The sequence below is a fragment of the Microtus ochrogaster genome, chromosome 15 (genome assembly GCF_000317375.1).
Source record: "Microtus ochrogaster isolate Prairie Vole_2 chromosome 15, MicOch1.0, whole genome shotgun sequence".
Lineage (NCBI taxonomy): Eukaryota > Metazoa > Chordata > Mammalia > Rodentia > Cricetidae > Microtus > Microtus ochrogaster.
Genome location: NC_022017.1, coordinates 4,826,317 through 4,845,146, shown reverse-complemented (window position 1 = coordinate 4,845,146; position 18,830 = coordinate 4,826,317). Strand labels below are relative to the sequence as shown.

Sequence of the window (18,830 nt, the reverse complement as noted above, 5' to 3'; positions counted from 1 at the left end):
GTGCAGGTCCCTCCACCCACAGCGCAGGTCCCTCCACCCACAGTGCAGGTCCCTCCACCCACAGCGCAGGTCCCTCCACCCACAGTGCAGGTCCCGCAAAGGCCAAGCGCTGACAGCTTGGGTCGGCTTGGTGCTGGAGAAGATGGTTAAACCTCTGTGTGTCTAAGCAGGAGAGCCAACATAAACTAGCAGCTATTTGGTACACTGACAGAAAATTAGCAGCGACTGCTCAAATTCTCAAAGTTCAACTTCAGGTGTGACTGTGCTAAAAGACCAATTCAGAAATTAGTATTTCCAGGACTCAAAAGGAGAAATCCTGGAAATTACAAACACATCTCAAACTAAAAGAAAATGAGTTCTGCAGCCTTTTCCCTCCCTCCCACCTCCTTCCCTTCCCCCTGCCTTCTTCTACCCCCTCCCTTCCCAGCCCCCCCTTTAGATTTAGGTACAGTAGAGGATGAATAGGGCCTCACTGTCTGACCAGGCTGAGCTTGAACTGGGATCCTCCTGCCTTGAGTCATGGGTTATATATTTTTCTTGAAAACTAATAAAAAAAAAAAGTCCCAATTTTACAGTGTGTGCTGTACACACACACACTCCTACAGCGCACATGTGGAGGTCAGATGACAACTCTCAGGAGTTGGTTCCTGTAGCTTGAAAGAAACTGGATTAGGAGGCAGGGCCTTGTTGGAGGAAGTATGTCATTGTAGGTGGCCTTTGAGGCCTCTCAAGCCCCTGGGTGGTGGTGAGTGAGGCAGAGATAGGTGATCTGTGAGTTTGAGACCAGCCTGGTCTAGAGAGTGAGTTCCAGGACAGGCTTGAGAGCTACAGGGAAACCCTGTCTAGAACAAACAAACAAAACACTAGTCTGGTTCACTGTCTCCTCCTGCTGCCAGATGTAGGAAAGAACTCTCAACTCCTTCTGCATGCTTCCCGCCATAGCAACGGACGAAACCTCTGAACTATAAGCCAGCCCCAGTTAAATGTTTTTCCTTTATAAGGGCTGCCGTGGTCATGGTGTCTCTTCAGAGCAATAAAACCCTAAGACAGCTCTGCTACTGTGGTATCTGAACTTGTCTTCAGGCTGCTTTAGCTGGCCAGCTCATGCTCTAGCCTGCAGTGTCATTTTGCACCCCTACATATATTTTTTTTAAAGATTTATTTATTACATATACCATGTTAGAAGAGGTCATAGGATCTCATTACAGATGGTTGTGAGCCAACATGTGGTTACTGGGAATTGAACTCAGGACCTTTGGAAGAGCAGTCAATGCTCTTAACTTCTGAGCTATTTCTCCAGCCCTACATATTTATTTTTTAAAATACACACACACAAATATAGAATGCATTGTGATCAGGCTCTATTTTCTTTTTTTTTTTTTTTTTTTGGTTTTTTGAGACAGGGTTTCTCTGTGTAGCCCTGGCTGTCCTGGAACTTGTTCTGTAGACCAGGCTGGCCTCAAATTCACAGAGATCTGCCCACCTCTGCCTCTGGAGTGCTAGGATTAAAAGCTTGCTCCACCACTGCCTGGCTGGTTCCTCATTCCCAACAGAGGAATTTACATCCCTCAAAGATAAAATTCAAGTACAGTTCTACAAATTGCTGCCGGTAAAGCTCACCTTTGGTCCCAGCGCCACACCCCCGCCTTGAGTAAGGCTCCACACTAAAGGGGCAGGAACAAAAGCTGCCCTAGCTTTTAACTTAAACACTTGGATGGAAAGTGGGGTGTGTAAACTTTAATCTCAGCATTTTATCACACCAGCAGCTCAGCACTCTAGAGCTGGAGAAGCGTCAAAAGTTCGAGGTCTTCCTTTTACACGGCCAGTCCCAGGCCAGCCAGGGCAACACAGCGAGACCCAAAATACGGCTATTTTCAGTGGGAAGAGAAGGCAGGAGGATTGGGAATTCAGGGTCATCCTCAGCAACAAAACAAGCCTGGGTTAATGAGACCCTGTCTTAAGCAAAATAACACGGTTTAGGATGAGAACTCAACTAGCAGGGTGTTTATCTGCCTTACACACTAAGGCCTAAGTTTAATCTCCAGAATCCATTTCTTCTTAAAGCCATACATGGGTTATACACTTGTAATCCCACTTTTGGGGAAGTGGAGGCAGGTGGCTCCCGGAAGATCACCAGGCAGCCCCGGTAACGGTGAGATGGTACCTCTGTAGAGAAAGGTGCTGGCCACCAGGCCTAATTATGAGCTGAAAGGGGAGAATTGGAGATTTCCCTGACAGGTAATATGGTAGTGCTCCCCTCCCCCAAAGGTAGACAGCTCCTGAAGAATAAATTCGGAGGCAGGAGGATCCGGCTGGAGGCAAGACTGGAGTGGGTAGGAAAACCTTATCTCACAAAACCAAAAACCAAACCCAAACACCCCCACCCCTCAAACAGCAAAACCTAAAACATCAAACAAAACAAAACTCTGGGTTACTTGGGAGCCTTAGAAATGCCGTCTGGTGAGTAGGATTCGAATCAATCCAGAAAGCAAGGCAGGATCAAGGCCTGGGACAGGGAGAAGCAAAGACGCGGGCTGAGGAGGAAACTGGCTGGCAGTTGACCTGACTGGCTCCAACCCAGCCCAAGGGCCCAGGTGGGGCTAGGGTCATCACTTTCAAGGTTACCTTTAGAAAGAGGGGCCAAGAAAGCAAGAGGTAGAGCACAGTTCAGTGCAGCAGGAAGCAGTATTTCTCAAGAATGTAAGGGGGGGAGACAAACAGAACAAAACAAAACTGTGTGTATTCCGCAGCCACACACACACACACACACACACACACACACACACACACACACACACACACACCCCTCTGTAATATAATCATTCCAGCCTTTTTGTCTCGGACACACGGATACTCCAGGAGTGTTAAATCTGCCAAGCACAGAAGGGACAAGACATTTTAAGGCTTTGTGGAATTTCCCAAGGATTGGCTTCTCACACCCTACAACTTCTCCTTCCCTGTCAGCTGGCTAGGCTTGCCTGTGCAAATGCCTCTTAAGTACTTCCTGTGAACTCATCGATCAGATATACTATCATATGCCAATAAGAGAGTAAGCACTGAAGCTTTTAGTTGGGAGTCTGTAGAATGTTTTTCCTAGAATTAAAAACAAAAAAAAGAAAAAGAAAAGAAAAGAAAAAGAAAAAGAAAAAAAAAAGGAAATTAGGTTCTAAATGATTAACAAGGCAGATTTCCTATCTCCTCTACCCTTATTTTCAGGAAAATTCTTTTTTCTCTGTAGCCCAGGTTTATGCCTGAACTCATGGCAATCCTCCTGCGTCAGTCTCTGGATTGCCGGGGTCAGAGGCATGAGTCAGATGAAAGTGCTGGCTGTACAAGCATAATGCCCTGAGCTGGAACCCCCAACCCTATGGTAAACCCAGCGGTGACAAGGTACGTGTGTACCACATGGACAGACAGGTGGGTGCGGGAGCCTGCTGCTCAGTCAGCCTGCCAATTCGAGGGCCAGGTCCAGTGAGATCAGTGGGAGACCTAACCTCAGAACAAAACAAAACCAAAAAAAGGTTGACGAGACAGGGTCTCTCTGTGTAGCCCTGGTTGTCTTGGAACTTGCTTTGTAGACCAGGCTGGCCTCAGACTCATGGAGAGCCACCTGCCTTGCCTCCCGAGTGCTGGGGTGAACAGCATGCACACAGGCCACCACACCTAGCAAAGCTGATTCTCAAGTCAGGTGTCCTGGTGCACGCCTGAAGCCCCAGCTTCAGGGAGAGGGAGGCAGGAGGGTCAGGAGCTCAAGGACAGACTTGAGACCAGCCAGCCTGAGCTCTGTGAGGTCCTGTCTCCTCCCCAAATGATGATGACTCTCTGTGCTTTACACGAGTCCCTCATCCACCCCTTCACTGCCTTCTACCCTCTCATGGGGACCCTTCCTTCAGACTCTCACATTTCCTAAAAATCAAGGACGGAGGGAGGGTAGGTTTTAGGGAAAATGGGATTGTGCAGAACTATGTACAGAAACCGTGAGGTAGAAATAAATCTCTCAACTTCTCAAAGTATTAAGTGATAACATTTTTTTTCTTCCTCAGGGACTTGGAACAAAATGGTGTATTCATTCGTATTAAAAAAATGTACACAGGGGCTGGAGAGATGGTTCAGTGGTTAAGAGCATTGCCTGTTCTTCCAAAGGTCCTGAGTTCAATTCCCAGCAACCACATGGTGGCTCACAACCATCTGTAATGAGGTCTGGTGCCCTCTTCTGGCCTGCAGTCATACACATAGACAGAATATTGTATATATAATAAACAAACAAATAAATAAATAATATTTTAAAAAATGTACATAGGAGGACATGCTGGCCAGTTTTATGTCTACTTGACACGGACTACAGTCACTTGGGAGAAGTAACTGAGAAAATCCCCCACCTGTTTCCTTGAACGAGGATTAATGAGGGAGGGCTCAGCCCACTGCGGGCGGTGCCAGCCCCAGCTGCCAGTCCTGAGTTCTATGAAAGCAGGCCCAGCAAGCCATGGGGAGCGAGCCAGTAAGGAGAAACCACACCCGTGGCATCTGCATTAGTTCCTGCCCCACGTGAGTTCCTGACTTCCTCGGTGATGGACAGGAAGTGTATTAAGTGAAATAAACCCTTTCCTTCCAAGTTGCTGTTGGTCCTGGTGTTTTATCACAGCAACAGAAACCCTAACAAAGACAGAGAAGCACTTCTCACCAGATACAGAATTCTCTACATTTTCTGTATCTCTAAGGGTCCTATAGAAGTCGTGTTAGCCTTATAATAAGCAAAAACAAACAAAAACAAAGAAAGAGAATAAAGAAAGAAAGAAAGAAAGAAAGAAAGAAAGAAAGAAAGAAAGAAAGAAAGAAAGAAAGAAAGAAAGAAAGAGAGAGAGAGAAAGATTTCTTGTTTAGTATGCTTATTCAGTAGTTAAAAGCCTGGGGGCGCTGGGGAGATGGCACAGCAGTTAAGAACACTTGTTGCTCTTCCAGAGGACCCGGGTTCACATGGTGGGTCACAATCATACGTAACTGCAGTTCCAGGGATTCTGATGCCTTCTTGTGACCTCCATGGACTCCAGGCACCCATGTGGTGTACATACATGCAGGCAAAACATGTACATACAAAACCAACAGCTGACGAAGGAAGCTTCCGGGATCATGTGCTCAGGCAATGCTAGTTTTGACATAGTACAATCTTTGAGGATAAACTGAAAATATGTAAGAAAAATATCCAGAAGTATACCTTCTAAATATGGTACATATAACAGAATATAGTCCAAAGAAATTATTCAAAACAAAACATTTCGCCGGGCGATGGTGGCGCACGCCTTTAATCCCAGCACTTGGGAGGCAGAGGCAGGTGGATCTCTGTGAGTTCGAGACCAGCCTGGTCTACAGAGCTAGTTCCAGGACAGGCTCCAAAGCCACAGAGAAACCCTGTCTCGAAAAACAAAAACAAAAAAACAAAAACAAAAAACAAAACATTTCTGCCAAGATACTCAGAGACAGAAAATAATCTAATTATCGGGAAGTGATTGGCAGCATAATGAAATATATCTCATAAAAGAGGAAGAGCATGGACTAGGAAGATAGGCCTAGGTAACAAAGACTAAACAAGCCAGGCGGTGGTGGCGCACACCTTTAATCCCAGCACTTGGGAGGCAGAGGCTGGAGGATCGCTGAGTTTGAGGCCAACCTGGTAGACAGAGTGAGTTCCAGGACAGCAACGGCTACCCAGAGAAACCCTGTCTCAAAAGGGGGGTGGGAATAGAGAGCTTATGTGTGAGAACAGCATTTGTGTCTGGACAGTGACTGTGGAGAGACAGGCAGGGCTACAGTCATTTGCATCTGGACAGAGACCAGTTCTAATGTTGGTAGAAAGACAGGAAGGGCTACAGTCATTTGTGTCTGGACAGTACCAGTTCTAATGTCCGTGGAGCTTGCACCATATGATAGAAGGACTACCACACAAGCTCAGGCCTTGTCCGAGATCAGTCACATGACATCAGGCATTCCGCTAACTTCTCTAACTTCATTCAGCTGGGGTTATGCTATCCCAACCGAGAGCAGGAAACCAGACAAAATAACTTAGAAGTTCCCAAGTAGTTCTAGGGTCGACACAACAACATCTGGAGGCCAGGAGACAGCCATCTACGCTCACCCACTGGTCAGGAGTGAGCCCTGCGGCAGGCAGCACAGACACTGGGAGGTACCTGGCTGGCAGATAGGGGTGTCTTATGCCATGTTCCAGTCTTGACACTGAGTTTCAACAGGTTTGACTGAAATACGGCTGGCTGGAGTAGGAAGCAGTCAGTTGGCACCAAGCACATTAGAAGACGACTGATCACTGATACACCAACAACAGCCATTCGGGCAAGACACAGGGAAAGTATCAGAACTGCTCTACATCTGCATCCCTACAATCTCACCACAAAAGGCTGAAATTTAATTTATACAGGTACGTCTTTTGCAAGAGTGAGACATCAGTTACAACAGTTCTACACTTTCGGACTATATAATCTTTAAGCTATGGGTGATGCAGTAACTTGGTAAAAAGTCAGATAAATTATGTGTATGAAAGCAGGTGTGGCGATATACACCAATAATTGCACCAATAATCCCAGCACCCCGAAGGAAGCAGGAGGATAAAGGGCCCAAGGTTGGTGTGGGATTTCCCTCTGTATGCTGTGATTACCATTAATGAGTAAAGAAACTGCTTTGGACTTATAGCAGGGTAGAACTTAGCTAGGCGGGGAAAACTAAATTGAATGCTGGGAAAAAGAAAGGCTGAGTCAGAGAGAAGCCACATAGTCCTGCTGGAGGCAGATGGAACTGCCAGTAAGCCATAGCCACTTGGCGATACACAGATTACTAGAAATGGGTTAAATTCAGGTGTAAGAGTTAGCCAAGAAGAAGCTAGAGCTAATTTAATTAATAGAGTGATTTAATTAATACAGTTTCTGTTTGATTATTTCAGGTCTAAGCTAGCCGGGTGGCTGGGAACCAAGAAGTGGCCCTCTCTTTACAACACAAGGTCAGCCTGGGCTACATAAGACCGTGCCTCAAAACAAAACAACAAAACCCTCCACAGTGGTCCACACAATCTATGACTCCAGTTCCCGGGCAACTGGACCTGGTTCTTTCTTTTGACCTCCCTGGGCATGCCCATGGCACACAGGCTGACATGCAGGCAAACTCTCTGCACAAAACAGTAAAGCAAGACCAGCACCACCCACAAGGTGTGTATGAACTGTCAGTATGGGTGAAGTCAGGCTTTAGTGTGGTGCCCTCCGTGCTCTCAAAGGGCTCACGCGACTGCAGCACATACATGCTATTACGTGTCACTGTTATGTGAAGCTAAAGAAAACACGATCAGCATTTCTAGGATTTGGCTTAGTTTAAAGCTGGGTCTCAGGTAGGTGGGTGGTGGCATGAGCCTTTAATCCCAGCACTCTGTGGGTTTGAGGCCTGGTTTCCAGAGTGAGTTCTAGGGCAGCCAGGGGCTACACACAGAGAACCCTGCCTCAAAAAAGAAGACTGGGTCTCACTATATAGTCGAGGCCCCAGGCAGGCCTCAGACTCACTTTGTAGCCCAGGCTGGCCTAAAACTCCTGCGTGCTGGAACTGCTGGATGGAAATATCACAGTGTCACTTGTCACTAATCATCAGGTTCTGAGCTGTAGTGCAATAGTCTTACTCCTGAAGGGGCCTAGGGGTTTTCAGTCTTCCAAACACCCGATGTGGAGCTTTCTAAGAGTTGGATTAAAGTGTTGCACTAAACAGCCAGGGAGAGTGGTGTGAGCCTTGAATCCTAACCCTGGGGAGCCAGAGCCAGCTAGGGCTACACAATGAGACCCTCTCTCAAACATACATATATACCCTAAAACAAGGCATTGTACGGAACATGGGTGAGTGTGTGTGTGTGTGTGTGTGTGTGTGTGTGTGTATAGGGGAAGTAGGGAGTGACTGGTTCTAGAGATGGAGCCCAGGATCTCGCAAATGCTAGGCAAATACACATACACCGAGTTATAGTCTCAGCCCTGGACAAAACTTTTAAAAAAATAATTGATAATGTTTCTTATACAGATAATCACACTTATTCTGAAACAGCCATAAAGGGACAAAGGACCACTTAATTTGGGGGGAAAAAAGGCACACACATACAATACCCAGGCCTCAAAAAGCACAGGTAACTCTGAGAACCCTTTTCCCATGAGGAAGCAGGAGCTCTCTTCCCCATCCTCTTCCGGTCCCTCCCTTCTTATGCAGAGCCAAGGGAATCAGGGCATCCGCAGTGCTGTAGCTGGGCTTGCCTCAGCCTCCCAGAGTGCTAACGGGAGTCAAGGGTCACCCAGCTCAGCTAAGGGTTGTTCTTTAAGCAGTGCCCGTCCCCGCTCCCTCCCCCCCCCCCGGCCCCGCCCGTGCTACTTTGACTATTTCTTTAAATAGACTTGCCCTGACCCATCCTCAGTCTCTCTCCAGCCTTACACATAGTCAGCACTTTTGCCTGCGCGGTCCCAGTCATTTCCTACCTTGGGCCAGTTCTGACGTGCACCGGCCCTTTCCATTGAACTGCACAGTGGAGTGAGCTGCATGACGTCAGCACCCACCCGCAGGGGCTGGGAAGCTGACAATGGGCCTTTGAGTCATAACAAAGCCCCTTCCTCCCTAGTTAGGATTTCTTACATTTTCCCTTCCATTTAAAATTCTCCTTCCCATTTAAATAAGAAACATTTTTTTTTTAAGCCCATAAAGGGGAAACAGGGAGCTGGCAGTTCCAGGGAACTAAAGCAGTCAAGAGGGGGTTTAAGAAACGCCATAAAACAGCTCTGTGGTTGCGTCTCTTGCCAGTTGGTTCCAGTGGAGAAGCAGAGCTAAAGTGCATACTCAGGAAAGGGTTCTAGCTAAAACACAAAACAAACAACAACAACAAAAAAAAACCCTTAAAAATTCTTCCTAGCATTCAAAGATGGTCTCCAGGCAAGCCCGCTCCTGGGCAGGGGGCAGCAGCTGCAGGGAGTTACTGAAGAAACTGACAGCACCACCCCAGCCTTAGCCAGGACTCGAGGGGATAAGCTATCTAGTTCTTTATCTCAGAAGGAATGCCTTACACTATTACTTCACCAATACAGGGAAGCGGGCCAAATACTTGGCTTACGAAAAGACAGCTTTCCCACGTAGCTGAAATCTGAGTATATGATGGCTCTGCTACCCGTCAGATATGTTTACTGCATTATGAGGGCTGCTGTAAAAAACCATCCCGTGCGTGTACAGCGCCAGCTACGTAGGAAAGTATGAGAAAACTGGAAAAACCGACCAGCTCGGCAGCCCCTGGAGTAGTGTGCTGCGAGGCACCAGCATATGCAACTCATTTTCCAGTTAAGTAATTCCCTCTGGGGACTGGCGTGCAATCCACACGAAGGATCCAATTTCATTAGCAGATGCAGGAAAATGTAACCCCGTGCATTTGCAAGTCAAAACCCCTGAAAGCCACACTAGCTGGGCTCTCAGCACTGATTTTTCCTGGGACAGGAGTCTGGCTGATAAAAAACATTTGTTGGGAGGCACAGATGAGGAAGTCGAGAAGAGAAGGGATTCAGCCAGCGCTGAGACAAGTAAGCCTCGGTCTTTACACGAGGCACGCTGGCCTCAACTCTCGGGCGGCAGCTGTGTCCAAGTAGATAGCCATTCAGGCAGCAGTTTCACCCCCAAGGCTACAAATGACAAAAGGCACAGGAAGACAAATTAAAAAGGTGAGTGTATGAGAGCACACGATGCTACCAGCATCCACTGCCTTCATTTTTTGGTACCAACCTGCATCCCAGAATGAGCTAGATTTACATGAAACTGCAGACTCGCAAACCCAGCACCCGTGTAAACAGTTCATTTGAGGCTTTTATTAAAGCAACTTGAATCAAAAGACATACTGATCCCACATTCTGCTCCAGCTGACCGGACAGACAGCCTCCGTGAGAGAACGAATTACTCCCGGTTTTCCTAAGCCCGCTTGGCTCTTACCTTGTTTTGAGTGTGCTCGCCTTTCTCAAACATCATCTTTAGTCTGTTTAGTGGAACATTGTATTTCTCTATTTTGCCTGAAGCTTCTGTGTTTTCATTCACTTCAGATTTCTCTACTTCATGCCTGGAATCTCCCAGAGAATTTTCCATTTTTTGACTTTCTGTGGCCTGGACTTTAAGATCCAGGCTGTCCTGAGAGCGGGGATACCGAGACTGAATAACGGCTTCCGGGCGAGATCCAAATCTAGGTTTGGGCTGGGTTTGCTCTTCCCGGTCTCCTCTGGGTCCAGAAGCAGAGCCGTCCGTCACTTCGGCAGGAGAGGGGTCCACGCTGCGCCCACCCTCACTGCTGCTGTCTGGCACTGTGTCTATGTGGGACTCCGCTCCAGCCACCGGGTTCTCCCACTTCTTCTTTAACGCAGACAGGGTCCCTCTTCTAAACTGCTGGGGGAGATTTTCAGTGTTCTAGAAGAACAAGAAGTAAGTACCAGTTATAACTTGCCTGATGCAACAGCCAAACATGCGTCTTCGTAAAATGAAAGTTAAAACTCCAACTGCGCCTGGTCCGCTGCCGGTTCAGACAGCTGTGACCACTGCCCGGCCACAGGAGCGAGCATCCACCCAGGGCCCGGAGGGGGAAGAGGGAAAAGTCAGGAGCTGAAGCAGGAAGTGATAAAACAGGATAGCCTTATAAGGACAAAGTGAGCAGCAAGGACAGCCTAGATCTCCTGGAGTTGCATTGGACAGACTTTTTTTTCTCCTAAGACTCACCCGGAAAGCAAGAAGAAAAAGCAAATTGCTAGGTACCTTCAACATTGTAACTTCGCTTGAATAAAAGTTCACTTCACTCAGGTATGCCACAAAAGTGCAGGAGGAAGCATGCTAGCAATTCCTTTCTTACCAACCAACCAACCAACAAAACCAAAAAAACAGACAAAAGCAACAAGGCAAAGATGTGGTACCTATATAATTCCAATTAAAATTCTGGAGAGCAACATGGAGGACTGGGCCTATTTAAGAGATCTAGAGAGTCACAGTTTTTGTGTGTGTGGTGTTAGTATATAGCTGACAAGATTCACATGCATATAAACACTTTCCAGGCTAGAGGGTCAAATAGGGACCTTGGGCATGACCACTGAGCTGCGTTCCCAGCTCTCAGATTTTATTTCTGCATAATAATCTTTCTCCTCTCTACTATTTATCTATAGCTAATTTGTAGCCATCTTGGAAGATTCACTATTTTCCAGATCCTTCGGTGGAGGAACACATGGGCCTTGTAAGAAAAAGAGAAACGGCCCCCACTCATACTCAAAGAACACACTCATTGCACACACACATCAAAGAGTGTTCACTGTCACGTGGGTCAAAAACGATAGAATCCATTGAAAAACAATTTGCGCGTTGCCAGCGATGCTGTGGAGTAATAGTGGAAACATGTTTGTTGAAGTAAAATTAAGCAGCGTATGCTTTGAGAGTCCTAACGAACCAAACGCCACCCACCAACCTCCAGGACCTTCTTACTCTCCATCCCTGCTGCCTGCGACACCTCAGGATTTCACTAGGATAGAGGGGACAATGCCTAAGACTTCAGGGAATTAGTGGGATTAGCAGCTAGCTATATTGGGAATTAGGTCTAGCACTCTTCTGAACACACGGAGAGTCGCTTCACCGAGGAGCAGCAAGGCTCGGACACACAGAGTTGCAGAAGAACTGCTGGACCCTCAGATTTACACCCTGGCTAGAGGCTGGCAGCATGAGTCAGTGGCAGAGGAAACACAAAAGACTTCCACTGAGAGAAAACCCCGGCTCCTGCCAGGTATGATGGCACAGTTATGATGGCAGGGGATAACTGCTTGAGCCCAGGAGTTAAAGGGACTTTAAGCCTTGCCTGCACAACACAGACCCTGTGTCAAAAAGTAAAAACAAGTGGAAAATGTCCCCCAAGCAGGGCTTCACCGCCGGCAGCATTCCCAGGCTTACCACCTCCTGCACAGACAGGGTATGGAGGCCCCTGCCTTCGCCTGCCCCACCAGGCCCACACAGGATAGAGCTGCATCTGCTTTGGAGACTGGACCCCACCTTTTTTAGATATAGACCATGGATCACTGCATTTTTTTTACTGACATAGAAAGATGATTTTCAACTTAAAAAAAGGTAAATTATAAGTCATGAAGATCCAATTTTACAATATGATTGAATATCATAACTATGAGCATAGAAAACTAGTCTAGAAGTCATCAAGATGTTTACAGTTTCTTTTTTCTTTTTTTTTAATATTTATTTATTTACTCATTATGTATACAGTGTTCTGTCTGCCTGTATTCCTGCAGGCCAGAAGAGGGCACCAGACCTCATTACAGATGGTTGTGAGCCACCATGTGGTTGCCGGGAATTGAACTCAGGACCTCTGGAAGAGCAGTCAATGCTCTTAACCTCTGAGCCATCTCTCCAGCCCCCCAGTTTCTTTTTTCTTAATTCAAATTTCTTTTCATTTTACATACCAACCCCAGTTCCCCCTCCTTTCCCTTCTCCTGTTCCCCCACTTCCTCTCCCATCCCACCTCCCATCCACTCCTCAGAGAGGATAAGGCCTCCCTTGGGGAGTCAACGAAGTCTGGCACACCAAGTTGAAGCAGGACCAAACCTCTAAACAATGACATCTTGAAATTTTCAGGCAAATAAATGGAGCTAGAAAAAACCATCCTGAGTGAGGTAACCAAGATCCAGAAAGACAAACATGGTATGTACTCATTCATAAGTGGATATTAGACAGAAAGCAAAGGAGAACCAGGCTACAATCCACAGCCCCAGAGAAGCTAGGTAAAAAGGAGGCCCCTAAGAGGGAGGCATACTGAAGGCCCCAGGAAGTGGAAATAGTTAAGATTTTCTGGGTAAATTGGGAGGGGTGTAGAAGAGAGGGGATGGGAACATGAGGGATAGAGATGGCTGAGTTGGGGAAGGGATGGAGGGGGAGAGTAATGAAAGAGATATCTTGATAGAGGGAGCCATTATGGGGTTAGGGAGAAACCTCGTGCTAGGGAAATTTCCAGGAGTTCACTAGGATGACCCCAGCTAAGACTCCTTCAGGAAAGGGTACCTGAACTGGCCTTCCCTGTAATCAGATCAGTGACTACCCTAATTGTCATCGTAGAACCTCCATCCAGTAACTGATAGAAGCAGATGCAGTGATCAACAGCCAAGCACTGGGCTGAGCTCCTGGAGTTCAGTTGAAGAGAGGGAGGAGGGATCACATGAGCAAGCGGGGGTCAAGATCATGATAGGGAAACCCACAGAGACAGCTGACCCCAGCTAGTGGGAGCTCAGGGACTCCTGACTGACAGCTGGGGAGCCTGCATGGGACCAAACTAGGCCCTGTGAATGTGGGTGACAGTTACGTGACTTGGTCACATACATAACTGGGGTGCCCTGGCGATGGGACCAGGACTTACCCCAGATGCATCAGCTGGCTTTTTGTAGCCCATTCCCTATGGTGGAATACCTTGTACAGGTTACTGATTTATGAGCATGCATGTTTGTGTGTGCACACATGTGTCTGTTCTTGTGTGGGTCATAAGTGGCATTCCTCAGTATCCCAGGAATCCCTCTCCTGTCTCCACCTCCCCAGAGTTGAGATCATGTGAGTGCTACCATACCTACCCAGTTGTTTTTTAAAACATGGGTTCTGGGGTCAAATTCAGATCCCCTCCATCTGCAAGGCAAGCACTCTGCTATCTCCCAGAGAAGGATTTATGGTATTAGTACTCTTCTTTTATAATAAACACACATTTATAATTTAACAAATGGGAGAACAAAACTAATCTATGTCACCTTCACACCACAACAACTTTCACAGAGAATTAAACAAAATTGATGCTCCCGTTAGCTCTGTGAAAACCCTCATTGCTCTTTACGATGAACAGGCACAAAGGCATTTGGGAGGCAGAATAATAGCAGTGTCCAAACAGGGCTGGAGGGATGACATCTCTGTGGGAGCATCTTCAGGGAGAGGCAGCATGATGTTTTACTTCAAAGTGCTTCTTGCCTGGCGGTGGTGGCGCTCGCCTTTAATCCTAGCACACTGAGGCAGAGGCAGGTGGATTTTTGTGAGTTCAAGGCCAGCCTGATCTACCTACAGAGCAAGTTCCAGGAAAGCCAGGGCTGTTACAGAGAAACCCTGTCTCAAAAAACCAATAAATAAATAGAAATAAGACAAACAAGCCAACAAACCCAGAGTGCCTCTTTACCTCCTCTTTCATAACTTGTGTCCATTACCTGCACTCAGGCACCCCATACTTACTACTAATATAAAGCTAATTGTTCTTCTAGTTCTAACTCTATCATGATTTTTTTTTTGGTGATAAGTACATAAAAATATATTTGATAGAGTGTAAAATCCAAAGTGAAGTTCCATAGCTTCAGAATAATTATTCAATCTATATAGAATTTTACTGAAATGTACAGACTTTGGGTCTCGTTAATTTCAGTGTGTATTATTTTTTATCGGCAAGTTTTTCCAAAAGTAAACTTTAGTAAACAAACAAACAAAAAAAGACAAGGAAGTAAAGGACTGGTATTTCCAGTACTCTGAAGACCGAGGCAGAGAGATTACAGTAAGTTTTTGGCCAGCATGTGAGACTGTATCTCAAACAAACAAAGAAACAAACAAACTCCAAAACAAAACAAAAGTCAAGCATATTGATGCACACTTGTGAACCCAGTGCCAGAGAGGCAGAAACAGGTCTCTGGGGCTTGCGGGCCAGCCAGGCTGGCTTAACTGGTAAACACCAGGCCAGAGAGAGAGAGACTCTGCCTCAAAAAACTAGGTTGGGGATGCCTCCACAGTAGCACCTAAGGTGGCTCTCATCTCCGATGCAGGTTCACATGTGTGTGCCCACATATAAACAAACATACATGTGCACCTGCAAACTTACACCACTACCCAAAACAGGATGCATAAAAGAAAATGGGCTCTTACAGGTGCAACCTCAAGAGTGCTGAGGCAGTGTCAGAGACAAAAGGGGATGCACAAGGCACTATGGTGTGACATCATTAAATATCCCACATCCTTAAGTCTTCCTGGGAGTGCGGCCCAGGCCATGGCAATATTCCAGCCACATCCTTAGGGCTAGAGGCGAGCTAAGATGGGGGAAGAGAAGGCAGTTACACAACAGAAGTGATCTCTAAAACAAAAAAAGGAAAGACCTGAGAGGTGAGGGTTTATCGTCAGATAATTGTTTATGGAGATCACATCATCCACATTTTCTCTTTCTCTGTATTTTTGTTTTGTTTTGTTTACTGAGACAGGGTTTCTCTATGTAGCCTTAGTTGTTCTGGAACTCATTCTTTAGACCAAGCTGGCCTCGAACTCACAAAGATCCACCTGCCTCCACCTTCTGAATGCTGGGGCTAAAGGTGCCCACCACACCTGGCTTTTTCTTAGTGTTCTTTACAATGGGCATATGTTATCTGCATTATCTACCTGCATCCAGCCATGGGACTTTGGACAAGTTTTCCGGTTGCTATACATTATTATAAAGGGCTACTGTAGAGAATACATGAGCCCTTGTTAATGTCTGTAAATATCATTTGACATCAGTAGCCTTTGGTAAGAGGCAACAATATTATTAAATAAATACTGCCAAGCCTAGTGACACAGGCCTGCAATCTTGGCCTCTCGGGAGGCTGACACAGATGGTTACAAGTTAACCATCCTTGGGCTACAGAATGACTTCAAGACTAGCCTAGGCAACACGGCAAGACCCTGTCTCAAACTAAAAAGGGATAAAAGGACTGGGGATATAGCTAAGTGGAATCGTGTGCTTTCCCAGCATGTGTGAGGCCCTAGTCAATCCCCAGGACACACACGGAAACACACAGTAATCATAAACAAAAATTCTTGTGGTTCTCCGTGCTTGTGATCAACCATGTGACCAGCCAGCCCTGGAATCCCAAGCCTGGACTACAGCAGTAGTCTTTCTGCTCACTCTCTGAGGCGGGGAAGTGGCCCAGATGAAGGGGAAGTGCTAGTTGCTGCCATTTCTATCAAGCTTTTAGCTCTTCCTAAGGCACCAGAGGGTCACAAAGGGTCCTGTGGTCAAGAGCCATAATGGTTGCTACACTTCCACAGCCTCCTTTCTCCACTCAGCGCCCTGCACCAGATCTAGTTCACTCAGCGCCCTGCACCAGGCACCAGATCCAGTCCACACAGCACCCTGCACTGGATCCACACAGCACTGCACCGAATCCACTCAGCACCCTTCACCGGATCCACACAGCGCCCTGCACCGGATCCTCTCAGCGCCCTACACCGGACCCACTCAGCGCCCTGAACCGGACCCACACAGCGCCCTGCACCGGACCCACTCAGCGCCCTGCACCGGATCCACTCAGCGCCCTGCACCGGATCCACTCAGCAAGTTGCAGATTTGGCAGAAAATGTCTCTGGATAATAGCTGTTGCTGGAGTACAGATCACACAAAGTATGACATAGGGTCCCTCCTGCGTGACCATCTGACTGTAATGAGCAGATGCAGGCCCTTTAGTGACTAACTCTCCTTTCTTTCCCTATCTGTAACATGAAGAGGCCATCATGGAGAAGTCTTGTCAGGGAGATCATTTTAAAAGACAGAGGGTTGAGTGTAGTGGCTCACACCTGTAACACCAGCACTTGGCGGAGGGTGAGGATTGAGAGAGTTTAAGAACATCTTCAGATACAGATACACAGGGAGCCTGAGCCAGCCTTGGCTACATGAAACATGGTTTCAAAAACAAACAACAAACACAAAAGCAGGATGATGCTGGGCATAGTGGTTAAGGTGTATAATCCCAGGATTTAGGAGGTCAAGGAGGAGAGCTATGAGTCTGTAAATCAAAGCCAGCCAGGGATCTATATACGGAGAGATCATATCTAAAAAAATTAATAATAATAAGATAAGTGAATGATGCAAGATGAGGAACCAGGCGCAGTGGGTGCAAGCCAGTGAGTCCAGCAACCGGAAGGTTGAAGCAAAAGCAATGCTGAGAGGTCGGGCTATGTACCAAGCAAGACCCTGTCTGAAAACAATATAAAACAAAGCCAGCCAGGACTATACAGTAAATCTCCATGGTGAATGACAAAGGGAGAGCACGGCAGACACGGAGGGACGTGGAGGAGTCCAGACTGAACAAGACCGGCAAACTGAACCAGGCCACATGGAGAAGGGGAGAAGGGAGAGCCAGGAGCCAAGAGGCCAGGAGCGCCAGAACCAAGAGTGGAAGCCAAGAGATGGGTGGAGCCAAAATGGCTGGGTTACACAGGAATCAGTGCAGACCCTGGCTGGAGAGGTAGGGTGTGGAGGGCACTGGCACCACAGAGAGACTGACAGGCAGCGTCTGCCTTGATGTCTATAGGCACCTCAGTGCTATCTGTCCCGGGTTGGAGACCTAACCCATGTCAAAGGGGGAGAAAGGTGGGAAGATGTTTGGGTACAGCAGTGAAACTGTACACACAGGCCTAGGGGAGTGGGGGGTCGCTAGGCTGACAGGTTTCAGAGAAGTAGAAGCTGGAATCTGGGTGCATGGCTGGATGCCCACATGGCACGCATCTCAGCAAGGTTGAGGATGACCTGAGAACGTCAGTGCGGTGGCTTACTAATCTGCATTCCCATGGTTTGGGCAGAGAAACAGAAAGCACATTTCTGGTAACGCAGGCTATCATGCAGCCAATCCCACTACGGTTACCAGGGAAACACACTGGCTCCTCTTCATGGTAAAGTATGGGTGCTTGCTAACCAAGGTCAGTTACTTCCCATTTCCCTCTGCCCTGACAAAGGAAAAGCAGCTCTGTCGTTAGTGGAAAACTGGAAAAATATCAATAAGGCTCAGCCTGCTTCAGGGCACTCCACGGCTGTGAGAAAGTGCTTTTAATTTATGTGTATTGGTGTTTTGTCTGTATGTCTCTGCGAGGATGTCTAACCCCTGCAGTTGCAGTCACAGGCAGTGTTAAGCTGCTGTGTAGGTGCTGGGAATTGAACCAAGTACTCTGGAAGAGCAGCCATAATGGTTCTTAACTGCTGAGCTATCTGACCAGTCCCTGGCTTTGAGAAATGTTTCCAGAGCTCTGTAGGACATTCAGTTAGAAGTTTGATAAAGGGTGTGTGCAGCCTGGCGATGGTGGCGCACACCTTTAATCCCAGCACTCGGGAGGCAGAGGCAGGCGGATCTCTCTGAATTCGAGACCAGCCTGGACTACAGAGCTAGTTCCAGGACAGGCTCCAAAGCCACAGAGAAACCCTGTCTCGAAAAACAAACAAACAAACAAACAAAAAAAGGGTGTGTGTGCATGTGATACTAGCTGTTATTTTCAGTCATGTATGTGTGTAGCTGTGTAGAGGTGTGTACACATGAGTGCTGGCGCCCTCAAACCAGAGGCCTTGGATCTGAAGTTACAGGTTCACTGTGACCTGCCCAGTGTGGTTCTGGGATCCAACCTGGTCTTCTACAGGAGCAATACATGCTCTTAATTGCTCATCCATCTTTCCAGCCAGATGTTTTATCCCGAGACAATGTCTCACTATACAGACTGTCTCCAACCCGTGCTCCTCCTGCCACAGCCTCCTAAGTATTGGGACTACAGGTATACACTACCACAGTCATTTAGATAAAGGTATAATTTACTCTAATTCAAAAACAATTTCAGCCGGGCTATGGTGGCACATGCCTTTAATCCCAGCACTTGGAAGGCAGGGACAGGTGGATCTTTGTGAGTTCAACGTCAGCCTGGTCTATAAAATGGATGCCAGGACAGTTACAGAGAAACCCTGTCTCAAAAAAACCACACACACACACACACAAAAAAAAAAAAAA

The 18,830-nt window shown here is 47.1% G+C and overlaps 1 protein-coding gene across 1 annotated transcript in view; it reads right to left on the bottom strand.

Annotated features, from left to right (window-relative positions):
- Positions 1-18,830, bottom strand: part of Lima1 (LIM domain and actin binding 1) — a 116,756-nt gene that overhangs the window by 34,385 nt on the left and 63,541 nt on the right. Inside the window, exon 4 of the mRNA XM_026782807.1 lies at positions 9,988-10,452. Within this exon, the coding sequence (XP_026638608.1) occupies positions 9,988-10,452 (465 nt within the window). The remainder of the gene's footprint in view (positions 1-9,987; positions 10,453-18,830) is intronic.